The 13,358-nt window shown below is 36.4% G+C and overlaps 1 protein-coding gene across 5 annotated transcripts in view; it reads right to left on the bottom strand.

Annotated features, from left to right (window-relative positions):
- Positions 1-13,358, bottom strand: part of TRAPPC10 (trafficking protein particle complex subunit 10) — a 105,022-nt gene that overhangs the window by 71,569 nt on the left and 20,095 nt on the right. For 4 of the 5 annotated variants that reach the window (XM_020995901.2, XM_078146534.1, XM_020995897.2 and 1 more), the window contains exon 2: positions 2,574-2,655. In XM_020995901.2, coding sequence (XP_020851560.1) covers positions 2,574-2,655 — 82 coding nt within the window. Of the gene's footprint in view, positions 1-2,573; positions 2,656-9,862; positions 9,934-13,358 lie in introns of those variants that run through there. The other variant, XM_020995899.2, reaches the window with a different exon arrangement.

Genomic DNA, 13,358 nt, shown 5'->3' with positions numbered 1-13,358 from the left:
TCTATAGTCATCCAACTAAATAAGAGCAGGATGCAAGCTTAGGACTCAAGTCTTCTGATTAGTCTAATTATCTTTTCATTACATGGATACACAATAAAAAGAAACCAATTTCACTAACATATCAAAGAATAAGTTGCCATTTTATGACACTCCTTGGAAGTGTATTTTGAAGTTTAAAAGCCAAAAAATTATTTGTATTTTAAAAAGAATTTTAGTGTCAGTCAGTAGCAAGTATTAATTAAGGGCTTGCTCTGCGCCAGGCACTGTGCTAAGTGCTGGGTATACAAAAAAAGACAAAAAGAAGACCTGCTTGTAAGGAGCTCACACGATAACAAGGGAGACAACATGCAAAAAATTATGTACAAACAAGATAGACACAGGGTAAATTGGTTGTAATCTCAGAGAGAAGTCAGTAGCACTGGAGGGGGAATTAGGAAAGCTATCTTACAGGTGGTAGAATTTGAGCTAAGATTTGAAGGAGGCCAAAGAAGCTGAGTTGGAGATCAGTAGGGAGAACATCAATATCAATAAACACTTATTAAGCATCTATTATGTGCCAGGCACTATGCTAAGGGCTGGGGATACAAAAAGAAGCAATCCCTGCCCTCAAGCAGCTTATAATCTAACAGGGTAGACAACATGCAAACAAATATAAACAAAGCAAGCTACATAACTGGATAAGTAGGAAGGCACTAGCACTAAGAGGGGTTGGAGAAGGCTTCTAGTAAAAGACAGGATTTTAACTGGGACTTAAAGGAAACCAGGGAGGTCAGTAAGACAGAAAGCATTTCAGGCATGGGGAACAGCCAGAGAAAATGCCTAGAGCCAAGACATGGAGTATGTTGTTCATGGAATAGCCATGAGGCTGGAGTCACTGGATTGAAAGCCATGTGTGGAGGAGTAAGATTTAAGAAGACTAGAAAGGTAAACACATGCTAAGTATGGAGGAAGACTAGGATAAATATATGGCGTTGGGAGGCAGAGTGTACTGTGCAAGGAACAGCAAGGAGACTAGTATCGCTAGATTGTAGAATATGGGCAGAGGAGTTAAAAACAACAAGACTGGAGAGATAAGAAGGGGTCAGGTTATAAACAGCTTTAAAAGCTAGAGATTTTTATAAATGACCTTGGAGGTTGTAGGGAGTCACTGCAATATACTGAGTAGTGAAGTGACACGGTCAGACTGGAGTGGGGAGACTTGAAGCAGGCAAGGAAAGCAACCAGAAGGCTACAGAAATAATCCTACGTGGGTAGTGACTTCACCGCATCTAGCTATGTCCAGGTTTGGGCATGCTCTTTCACCCCTGAAATGTGTCTATCCTACCTCCCCGTTCCACCACTTGCTCTGGAAATGTAATCAAGTCTACACTAATATTTCTTCTAGAAAGGCATGTCAATTAATTGTCCTAATGTTCCACTTACCAGCTCTGTGACTTCCTAGCCCATTATGTTGCCTCCACTATTATGTTAACTCCTTGAGAGCAGGTACTAATTTACTTTTGATATTTGTATTCCCAGCACTTAGCACAGGGCCTGACCAATAGTAAGTGCTTAATAAAAGCAAAAAGTTTTTGATTCATGTGAAAACAAAGGAGATCAATAAAAACAACATTTTAAAAACGATACAAACAAAAATAATGTAAAATACACTACACATCTTTAACTTTCAGCAGGGATCTGCATAAAGTAAATAACAAATTTAGAAAATGCTGCAGGTCCTGCTTCTGACTCTCCAGGCCACTAATATGGCTCATCTGCCTTTTCCTCTTAAAACTTTCCTCATTCCCTGGGGCCTTCTCACCCTGGAACGATAGCCCTATGGTCCCTTTCCCACACTGCTCAGTTCCTCCTGTGGCCTTCAATTTGGGGAGGGGCCCAAGCTAGCCATCTTTACCTCCTGTCCCAGTTCTGCTTCTGACTCTTAGAAATTCTCTAGGCTACCATGCACCAGCATAGGCATCTCCCTCAACCTCAACATTTTGATTCTCTTTTATACGTTACCTTCCCCCATTAGAATGTAATCTCCTGGAGAACAGGAACCATCCTTTCTTTTCTTTTCTTTTTGCACACAGCAAATGCTCAATGTTTGTTGACTAACTGATTTTCAGAACATACTTATCTGACCATTAAGAATCTAAAGTGTAGGGGCAGCTAGGTGGCACAGTAGATAGAGCACCGGCCCTGAAGTCAGGAGGACTTGAGTTTAAATCCAGCCTCAGACCACCAAACACTTGACACTTACTAGCTGTGTGACCTTGGGCAAGTCACTTAACCCCAACTGCCTAAGCAAAAAAAAAAAAAAAGAATCTAAAGTGTACACCTCAGTCTCTATTTCTATTATATTACCATCAAGTCATTTATTCAGTTTCTTTACTGAACCATCAATTTAAGCAAGACATTTTGAAAACAAAAAGGCAATTAAATGCTTAATACTTTGAGTTAGTTGGCTCATTATAACAGATTTTGAAAACCTGATTTTCTTTTCACATTACATTAAGAGCAAGAACAAAAATAAAAAATAAGACTCTCTCTCATGTACCCTCCAATTCCTTCAAAAGGGGCATAAAAAATACCTTCTCCATTCCATAGGTTCTCTTGGAAGCTGTTGGGATAGTGTTGGATAGACAGAAGCAAATAAAGTTTGATCTCCAGCACCTACAAAGGTAACAGAGAAATTCAGTTATGGCATGCCAAGATATAGAGAAAATATGGGCTCTAGGTTATTGAACCAACTTTTTTTTTTAAACATTGTTAAGATTCAGTAAAACTGATACCATAAAAATATAACCCAAATTTGCTTAGGACTAGTTATCAATACCTTAATATCACCAATATTTAAATCTTACTTAAGAAGTAATTGTTTTGACAACTGACCCTTAAATAAAGGTTCTAAATACTTTATCATCTAAGATTTATGCTAAGAAAAGATAGCCTTTTAGGCCAGGACTCTTCTAACAGAGGCGGTGGTTCCTCCATGATGAAATGTTCAGAAACAACTTCAAGGCAGTATTTCTAACTTTAAGACTATGAAAAAGGTCTCAAAGGTCAGCTCTTTCACACTGAATATTGTGATTAACAGTGCAAAATTGCCATCATTCGGTGGAAAGGTATTATTTTAAGTAGTTCACAAAATTGGTTTAGGGTGTGTTTTAAAATGTCTAAAGAAAACACAGCTTTTAAGAACCTGCTGCATTAAGCCGTGTAGAGCCACAGTCCTTAGTTAAAATAATAATAATAATAATAATGAAGTAGTCACTGCAAATAGAGTATTAAAAAAGAAGAGTGGGGGAAGGTAATTTAGTAATGTAAGTTAGTTATTAAGGAAAGTGGTTTCAGTCTTTTCCTCAGCTTTTTGTTTCTTAACTGTAAGTGATGAAAGCTATCAGAATTGTCAGTATAGTGCCTAAGCAAAAAGAATCAATCCCAATAGGATTGGCTTGAAATTTCTAAACTGGTTAATTCATAACAAACTTTATATTGTGGAAAGACAATTGGATTTGTAGTCAAAAGAACTAGGTTCAAATCCTAACTCTGCCTCTACTACCAACATTTAAATATGATTCCCATGCTTAAAATGAAAAGTAAGCTATACATAGTATTCACAGTTTCATGTATAATCTTTTTTTTTCTTTTGCTCTACTATGTATGTGGAAGTGTTTGTTTTATTTGGTGTTTAAAAGTTCAGAATAAAAGAATAAAAATATGTAACTCAATATTAAAAAAAAATAGAATCCCAAGGCTAAAGGTAGATTGTTTTTTAAAATCCAATCTGGTAGAGTGGGAAAAAATGTTGAACTTGGATCCAAAGGATCTGAGTTCAAATTTTGGTTCTTCCACTTACTACATTTGACTTTGGGCAAGTTACCCTCTCTGGACTTCAATTTCATTGTCTGTAGAAAGTGTGATTGGGCTAAGTTACCATTATTGCCTCTTTTAGCTCTTTAGTTATAATCTAAATATAACTTGATCAAAACCGATTATAGATCGTGGCTCCAAAAGAAATAGTCTTCTAATCAAACCCTTTCATTTTATAGATAAGCAATCTGAGGCTCATAGAGGTTAAGTAATTTTCCTAGGGTCACAGAAGTCCTAAATGGCAGGGTCAGGATTTAAACTCTGGTTCTTTGACTCTAAGTTCTGCACACTTTCCAAAGTACCACAATGGATTTGAAACACTAATTTATCTTTAGTCTTGGAATCATATTTAAATCAGACTTGTAGGCTAGCTAAACATTCACATACACTACTTCAATTTAAGCCTACATCATATTTAACATTTAGGTTTATGTTTAGAGTAGCTGAACTGCAAATGATTCTTGCCAATTATAAACTGAGACTACAAAGGTATGTCTGTAAACCGAAGTGCAAAGTATTAACTCATTGTTTAAAACTGTTCTGAATTAAGGAGGGACATTGGAAAATGTATGCAAGGTAAAAATAAAAGATAGCAATGAAATTAATTTTAAAATAAACTGTTACACCTGCTTCAACAGCCCTTTCCCACAAAGCCTATGGATATCTTAGAGCCCTGACTACAACAAAGAATAATAATAAAAAAAAAAAAGTCAAACCACCCTATGAAACGGAAAAAAATCAACAAAACCAATTAATACAATGAAAAAAAATCCTATCAATTGCAATATTCCACACCAGTGGACCCCCACCTCTGGGGGGGGGGAAGAAAAGGACAGATGTCTTCTCACATCTCTGGGGCCAAGTGTGTTCTTCATAATTTTATATTGCTCAATGCATTTTTAAGAGGGAATATAATCCTAAGGAATTAAACTTCAAGTCTGAAAAGAATAAATGCTAACTGTCATAGCCAGAGAGGCTGCTTGATCACAGGGATAACTTAAGAAAACCACTTTTCCTTAAAGAGACTATGAAGTCGATTAAAGACTAAGAAACTTCTTTCCTTAGAGAAGCTGCTTGAGGTACAGAAAGTACTATGACTTTCCTGCCATGGCTGTACTGACTCTCCAGACTTCATCCTGACTCAGCTGCCTTCTCACCCTGGAACATCTGCCATGCCAACCCTGCTCTTGCAAGGTAAATTCTATCTGGGGCCTACAGTTTGGGGACAAGCCTTAGGGTTGTGCATCATTCCTTTCTAGGCTTCACTTCTGACTCTCTGAACTTCACCACCATAGTACCACACAGACATCTAAATCCCCAATACTTAGCACAGGGCAAATATTACTGAATGATTGGTGCCTGCCCGTCACCCAAGAGAATTTTTTTAAACTGATAGTTAATTATTGTCTTGCAAGAAAAAGAATTCTTAAGAAGCTTTAATTACTATGCTGCTAGAGGTGTTTCTAGGTATTTACAGGGTTAAGAAGACATTAGTTGGAGTTGATGTTTCAGTGATCCTGGTTATGATCTTGTTCACCTCAATGCATTACTGAAATATTTAGATGTCTTTGTATTGTTTGTTATGTTATTAATAAACTGTATCATTAGTTATCCTAATGTTTATTTAAGTTTATGACAGAGGGGTTCGGACATACAGAGGTGAATAAAAGCTTAGGAGAAAATTAGCTTTTCTGGTTTAATTAATAAACAAGAGTGAGGTCTCAAAGGAAATTGACTAATTAATGAGAAAGACTGAATATCTACTAAACTATATCAAAATATAGTATTTTATGGCCTTGGAAACTGGGATAAGAATTTATAAGATGAGTCAAATAGGAGGTTGAAAGATAGGGGTTGGTGTGATTATTACCCAGCATAGATTGTTATTTAACGTCATTTACCAAACAGCTCACCAGTTAGATCCCACACAGGCTACACATGGGAGTCGGTTAGTTATTGCTAAAACCTGCTAAGGTAATAAAAGGCTATGTTCTTGTATTTCTTTTGTTTACAATAAATAAACACAGTGGGATCTTATAGCTTATATATTTTATATGCTTATATCTTTTAGTCAATCGTGAAACAGTAAAGATGTTCTCTACAGAATACTGCTTGCAAAAAACCTTTATTGTTCTCTAATAATGCCATCTGATATGTTCTATCAAGCTGGAAGTGCTTCACATAAAAAAATGCTCTAAATCACTAAGAGAAAAGTAAATTAAAGGAACTCTGATTACCAACTCATGCTCATCAGATTGGCAAAGTTGACAAAAAAGGAAAATGACTAAAGCTAGACAGAGTGGGGAAAACAAGTACATTAACATTCTGTTGGTGGATCTGTAAACTGGTCCAGCCATTGTGAAAAACAATTTGGAACTATGCCAAAAAAGCTATTAAATTTTGCATACCCTTTAAACCAGTGATGTATTTACTAGGTCCGTACCTCCAAAGCAATCAAAGAAAGAAAAGGAACCTTATGTACAAAAATATTTGTAGCAGCTCTTCCTTGTGGTAAAGCTTTGGAAACTGAGGAGATGCCATGGCTGGAAAAGTTATGGTAGATCAATGTTATGGAATACTATTACACTGTAATAAATGACAAAGGAGAGTTTCAGAGGAAGCTGGGAAGACTTGATCTAGAGTGAGGTGGGATGAACTGATCTAGAGTGAGATGAGCAGAACCAAGAGAACAACAATATAGTAACAACATCTTAACAACAAACAACTTTGAAAGACTTGGGAATTCTGATGAACACAATGACCAACCATAATTCCTAAGGACTCATGATGATACACTACTGCCTACCTCTTGATAGGTGACAGACTCGAGTATAGACTGAACCATATTTTTTTGGACATGGCCAATAGGAATTTGTTTTGCTTGATTATACATATCTGTAAGAGGGTCCCTCCACTTCCTTTCCTGATTGGGGAGGAGGGAAGAATTGAGGGGAAAAGGCAGATCTTCATTTGAAAATAAAATTAAAAAGTTTATAGGAAGGAAAAAAAGTTTGAAGGGTTCAAGGATGGTCCCAGCAACAGACTAAGCCCATTTTTATATCACTAGTAGGCTAGCTATTTGGTGATGAATTCTTTGGTCATGGCAATCCATGAAATAAATAAAAATACAAAAATGACACAGTGCTGTGTCTTCTAGTTCTGCAACAACAGTGGAAGACTGACTGAAAAGGGAACAAAATCACATGATTTTTAGATAATCTATAAACTTTAACTTGACTGTTGTTATTCTTTTTCTTTTTTCTTTTTTTTTGGAGGGGAGAATTATTGGTATTCTAAAGGCAAGCTCCTTTCCCAACATTCAATGAGTGGACATACTTAAGCAGGAGTTGAATGAGATCAATCTTGACATTCTTGCTATAAACAAAACCAGTAGAAAGAGGTAAGTTACAGCTAAATGGAAAGATGGTTCATGAATACCCCTTGGAGAGGCAAAGAAAGATAAATAAAGATAAATATGTTATATCCAAAGGCAACAAAAAACTATCTCAAGATATTTGGTCATCTTGTATTGCAGTATTTAAAAGTCAGTATTTGAAAGAAGACTGTCATGAATATAACTGAACCTTATGTACCAACATCACTGGCAGAAGATAAAGAGGTAGAAATATTCTACAAAGAACTCAATAAGACCTTCCAAATTAAATCAACATAAAATTTGATACTCCATGTTTTTAATGCAAATACGGGTATAGGTGAGGATTGTGAAAAACCTATTAGAAAGCACAGTTCACGATGAAGGAATGAAAAAGGCCAAAGACATATCCCAAACAGAAACCTTACACCTTTGTAACATGAATAATCTAAAAAGACTTTTGACAACTATTTTCACCATCAAGAACAAAGGATCCACCACACTTGGATCCTGACATCATATGTTCGTACTAGGGAATTAGAAATAGCATTAAAAGCAACAGACAGAAGAAAAAGCAGACCAAGTGAATATAAACAAGATCTGAGCTTCAGGTAACACAACTGTGATGGTGCTGAGTGTTTGAAGGAGGGAAAGATACCAAATGCATTGGGGGAAAAAACAGACTTTATTAATACTGAAAAAAGGTGACAGCTAATACAATAAATGTGATTTATATACCTAGTTTGCCATCTACACAAAATCTTCACTAAATTTATCTACACAAGACTTCAGAGCATCCTTCATAACGGTTTTTGCTCATAAGCCCTTCACAATAACTCTATCATAATGAGAAATCTCATCACACACGACAATTTAAATAACAATACTTACTATATCTAGTTTCCAGAAACAGCCTGAATACCTAAGCACCAAAATCCATCAGTTTTTAAAAATCTAAATTACAAAATGAGCAGGCAAAGCTTATAGTTATTTTAAAATTCATTCTTAATTATAAAGGGGGCTGATTAATATCTCAAAAGACCCAATAAAAATTGAAGTTTGGGAGTTTGTTAACCAAAAGTCATGACTCCACAAGATATGGGTAATAACTTGATTTATTACAAGAGCAAGGCATATACATGTGGGAACTCCTTATGCTAAGGAAGAAATCTGCAATATAGTCAGAAACTTGAATATTTATGGACTACCAAAACAGGTGGCAGCGGTCTCATGGGAGGACTGAAGAGTAATTCCCTCCCAAATGAGAGTGTCATGGGAGAAGGAAGGGAGCAGTAGGGGAGGTAAAATAGACTAATTCCCTCCCAAAGGGGAGGAGAAAGGCACACAAAGGGAGAGAGAGCATGAGTAAGAAAGATGACAAAAGTAGCATTATTTTTCCCTTGGGAATTGCTACACTATCAAGATTTGGTGGTCTGCTTATCTACAAAGGGTCCCACTTGCAAAAACAGTTCATCAGTCTGGTGCAGACTGACTGGCAACTGTCTTGTAGCTGGATCAATTCTTAAGGATACACTAGTAAATTATGTCAGCTGGGAGTAGGATTGCGGGGTCTTAATCCTTGACTTGTTTGGGGCCTCCTGCATAACATGGCTCTAGTGTTTCGGAAAATATGATAACTCAAGAAGACAAGTTCAGGGGGCCCCCTCCACAAGCTGAGTTTAGATACACAGGCAAACCTTATCTGTAAAACGAGGATAATATTAGCACCTACTTTGCAAAGCTGTTACGAGGATCAAATCAGATAATAATTGTAAAGCGTTTCACACAGTGTCTGGCACATAGTAAGCGCCATGTCAATGTTAGTTTTCATCATCATCATCATTAACAGCACTTGAAATTTGCCAAGCATTTTCCATACATCAAATGAGCTAAGGCATATGAGGTGCTTTAGCAATACAGAAATGTGAGTTATTACTTGTTAAGTAACTTAACAAGCCTAAATTTAAAAAGGAAAAAGTACATTATAAATCCAATAACTTGTAGAAGTAAAACAAATCTTAGCAGCTATCTCTGACTCAAGAGACTAGTTAATAATGAGCAAATCTGACCAAAATAGGGAGTGGATATGGACAAATCCACTGAATTATGATTCTTGATACACCAAAAGTTTTTGTCATAGTTTCTATATGGTCCATCAACTAAGACAAAAATCAAGTTCTCATAATTGTGTTTATAAATTGAGGAGCTATTCTGTAACTACATATTAAAATGATTTATAAATGCTAGATAGTAATATGTAGCACACAATAAAGTGAAAAAGAAGTAGTATTGAGACAATAAAGAAATTATTTTAAAGTATTTCACAAATGCCAAAGCTCTATAAAAATGGAGAAGCAAGCCCCACTAGCCTATCACGTATTATCTTACTATGGCGAACTACTTAAGTGTTCATCTTTTCTTTAAATTTTGAGCCTCATCAAGTTTCCCATTTAAGGAAGGGGAAAAATAGGAGGAAGAATACTATTATTACACTGATCCTAGAATCCCCAACATGTCCAGTTGTTTTATGTTTCTTTCATCATCAATAGTTTAATACTTCCAATCTACCACACAATTTTCTCCTCCTTTTCTCCTCCCCAAACCATCTTTTGAAAATTATTGGCTACTTTGTACCTTATCAAGGTGATCTAACAGAAAGAACACTGGACTTGGCATCAGAAGTTCCTGTTCAAGTTTGTCAACCTCTTTGAGCCTTAAGTTTCCTCATCTGTAAAATGGAGATAAAAATATTTACACTTCTGTCTTTGTGGGGCTGTGTGAGGACAGTGCTCCATAAACCTTAAAGTACTGGAGAAGAAAGTCAACATATGTGATGTGCTTTACTGCACTATATAAGCATATGAACAATTATTATTCTCTATTCCCTGCATTGTACCTAGTTATCATGCACCACGGGAACAGTTCCAATGACTGGTCACTGCCCTGTAAACAAATGAAAAATCTAGACCATTGGTTTTAAGATCTTCCATCACCTTTCCCCAACCTACTTAACTAATGTCATCTTTTACTATACACATCTTGAATCCTCCATTTGATTCTGACAAATCTTCTTTAACCTCTTCCCATTTACATACCTCTCCTATCCATGAACCTGAGAGACAACACAGAATAGTTAGTATAAAGTGCTAAATTCAGAGTTAGAGGACTCAGGCTCAGATCCTGGCTCTGCCATGTACTAGCTGTGTGACTTGGGGTAAGTCCCTTCAACCTAAATCTCAGCTCTCTCATCTATAAAATGACCTCTAGGCTCCCTTTTAACTCTAAATTTATGATCCTATGAACCCTTCCTTCAGCCCCTAGACATGTAAAAATATTCAGCAATTCTTATATTATTAACCAAATCACAACCCAACAGGCTTTTAGGTTTTAATACAAGTCCCATCTATTCTTTCCCCATTAATATCCAGGCAGAAACTAACTGTTCAAGTTGCCTCAATGGCATATACTTGTTTGTATAGTTACTGTATACCTCTACATATGTATTTCACCTCTCATCTTAATATATAGCTCTTTGAGAGTAGATTTTGTTTAAATTCCTTTTATGATGACTTTTTTTTTTAATTTTTAGGCAATTGAAGTTAAGTGACTTGCCCAGGGTCACACAGCTAGTAAGTGTCAAGTGTTTGGTCTGAGGCCTCATTTGAACTCAGGTCCCCCTGACTTCAGGGCTGGTGCTCTATCAACTGTGCTACCTTGCTGCCCCATGATGACTTTTTCAATGAGGAAGCAGGCAATTTTTGATTATAATTATTTTCTAATCTTCTCACCTATCCCTTAAAAGATTAAGTTACGAAAGTCCAGAGTGTACAAAAAGGTACCTGGTATTGCTTTTTCTTTGTGGAGTTCAAGTGTGTGATCTCTTTTATTAAAAAAAGTGAATGACAAGTATGTTTACAGAGCCTTCATTCCTTTATCTATAAAGTAACAGGGCTGGAATGGACAGTCTCTTGGGTTTCTTGCCAAGTTCAGTAGGACTCTGACCTGTTATAGTTTGTACTCCATTGATGTAGTCTTACAGAGTACCATGCTTAGTCAGGCAGCACAAAGAATTTTTAGACAAAAATCAAGTAAACAAACATTTATTAAATACCTACTATGCTCCCCCCAAAATAATAATAGATAGCATTTTCATAGCTCTTTAAAGTTTGCAAAGAGCTCTGTAAATATTACGTTATCCTCTCAAGCCCAGAGGGAGGTGCTATTATTATCCTCATTTTACAGATGAGGGGTCTGAGGCAGACAAAGATTAAATGACGTGCCCAAGGTCACATAGCTATTAAGTTTCTAAGACTGAATTGAACTTATGTCTGCCTGACTTTAGACCTAGTAGTCTATCTAGTGCACTACCCACCTGAAGGGGCCAAAGGTATAAAGAGTTTTTAATCAAAAACAGATGATTACTGCTATAGGAATTCAAAGAAGGAAGTGCTCTACATGATCAAAGAAAGCTTTACTGAAGAGGCTAGACTTGAACTGAGCATTCAAAGAGTGATAAGCAGGCAAAAAGAAAGATAGAGAGTATCCCAGTTAAGGGTCACATAATGAACAAAGATTACTGAGGATGAATGAACCAAATATTACAGGAACAGTGACTAGACAAACCTGGCTCAGCCACCTGGGGTTTAGAGCATTGGAAAATAAAACCAGAAAGGTAGGTTGTTTATTTGAATTTTTAAAAGCTTTAATAATGCCTTTTATTTTTCAGACAATGGTCATTGCCCAATATGGTCAATCTCATCTACCCATCCCACACATAAAACTTAAAGAAAAAGTTAGATAGTATAGAAATGGTAGGAACTCACCTAAGCTCTCCTAAATTTTCCTCCAAATAAATTTAAATAATACCTCAAAATGAACCCTGGAGCAGCAGAACCAACAAAAGGACCAGTTGAAACAATTTTCCCTAAAACAACTTAGAAGGTCAGCAGGAAAGGTCTAACACACCGGAGTGAGAGTGGAACATAGTCCCATGCAGGCTGAGCCCTATCAAACCAGCAGCAGGTTTTGGGGGCAACTGATCCAGGGCAAGGAGGAATACTAGCACACCAGATCTTGCAGCTGCTGGGGAACAGGGATCCTGGTCACAGTTCCAGGGTGGAAAAAAATGCTTGTGGTCTCTCAAAGAGCAGAGCAGAGACCAAGAGAGTAATTAGTAAACATTTTATATATATATATACATATATATATATATATATATACACACACACACACACACACACACACATATATATATGTATATACGAAACTGAAAACTTACTGACTCCACCTGCCCCCCTCCACTAGCTCTGAAAACAGCTGCACAAAAAAACTGAAGCTTAGGACAGTGTTCCCTACACCCTAGGAGAAGAGCCCAACTTTAACATAAAGTTCAAAGTAAAGAAATAGGCCAGAAAAATGAGCAGGGAAGAGAAAAAAACCCTCAACTCAAAAGAAAACAACAATGTCAAAACAGCTACATGCAAAGCCTCAAAGAAAAATGTGAATTGGTCTCAAGCCCAAAAAGAATTCCTGGAGGAGCTCAAAAAGTAGTTTAAAAACCAAACAGGAGAGACAGAGGAAAAATTGGGAAAAGAAATAAGAACCATGTAAGAAAACCATGAAAAAAGAGTCAACAGATTGGTAGAGGAGGCACAAAAATCCACTGAAGGGAGGAACTCCTTAAAATGAAGAACTGGCTGCACTGAAAAAGATTTACAAAATTTCAATGAAGAAAAGAATTCCTTAAAACGTAAACTTGGCCAAATGAAAAAGGAGGTACAAAATCTCACTAAAGAAAATAATTCCTTAAAGATTAGAAATGGGCAAGTGGAAGCTAATGACTCCATGAGACAAGAAACAACACAACAAAATCAAAAGAATGGAAAAAAATGGAAGAAAATGTTAAATATCTCATTGGAAAAACAAGTGACCTGGAAAACAGATCCAGGAGAGATAATTTAATAATTATTGGACTACCTGAAATCCATGATTTAAAAAAAAAAAAGAGCCTAAACATCATCTTTCAAGAAATTATCAAGGAAAACTGCCCTGATATTCTAGAACCAGAGGGTAAATAGAAAGGAAGAAAAAACGAAAACCCAATAGAAGGGAGATATCTCCAGAAGAAAAG

This window comes from Phascolarctos cinereus, unplaced genomic scaffold (genome assembly GCF_003287225.1).
Source record: "Phascolarctos cinereus isolate Bilbo 61053 unplaced genomic scaffold, phaCin_HiC Scaffold_726;HRSCAF=1367, whole genome shotgun sequence".
NCBI lineage: Eukaryota > Metazoa > Chordata > Mammalia > Diprotodontia > Phascolarctidae > Phascolarctos > Phascolarctos cinereus.
Note: the sequence above shows the minus strand (reverse complement) of the source record. Positions and strands in the feature narration are given on the sequence as shown.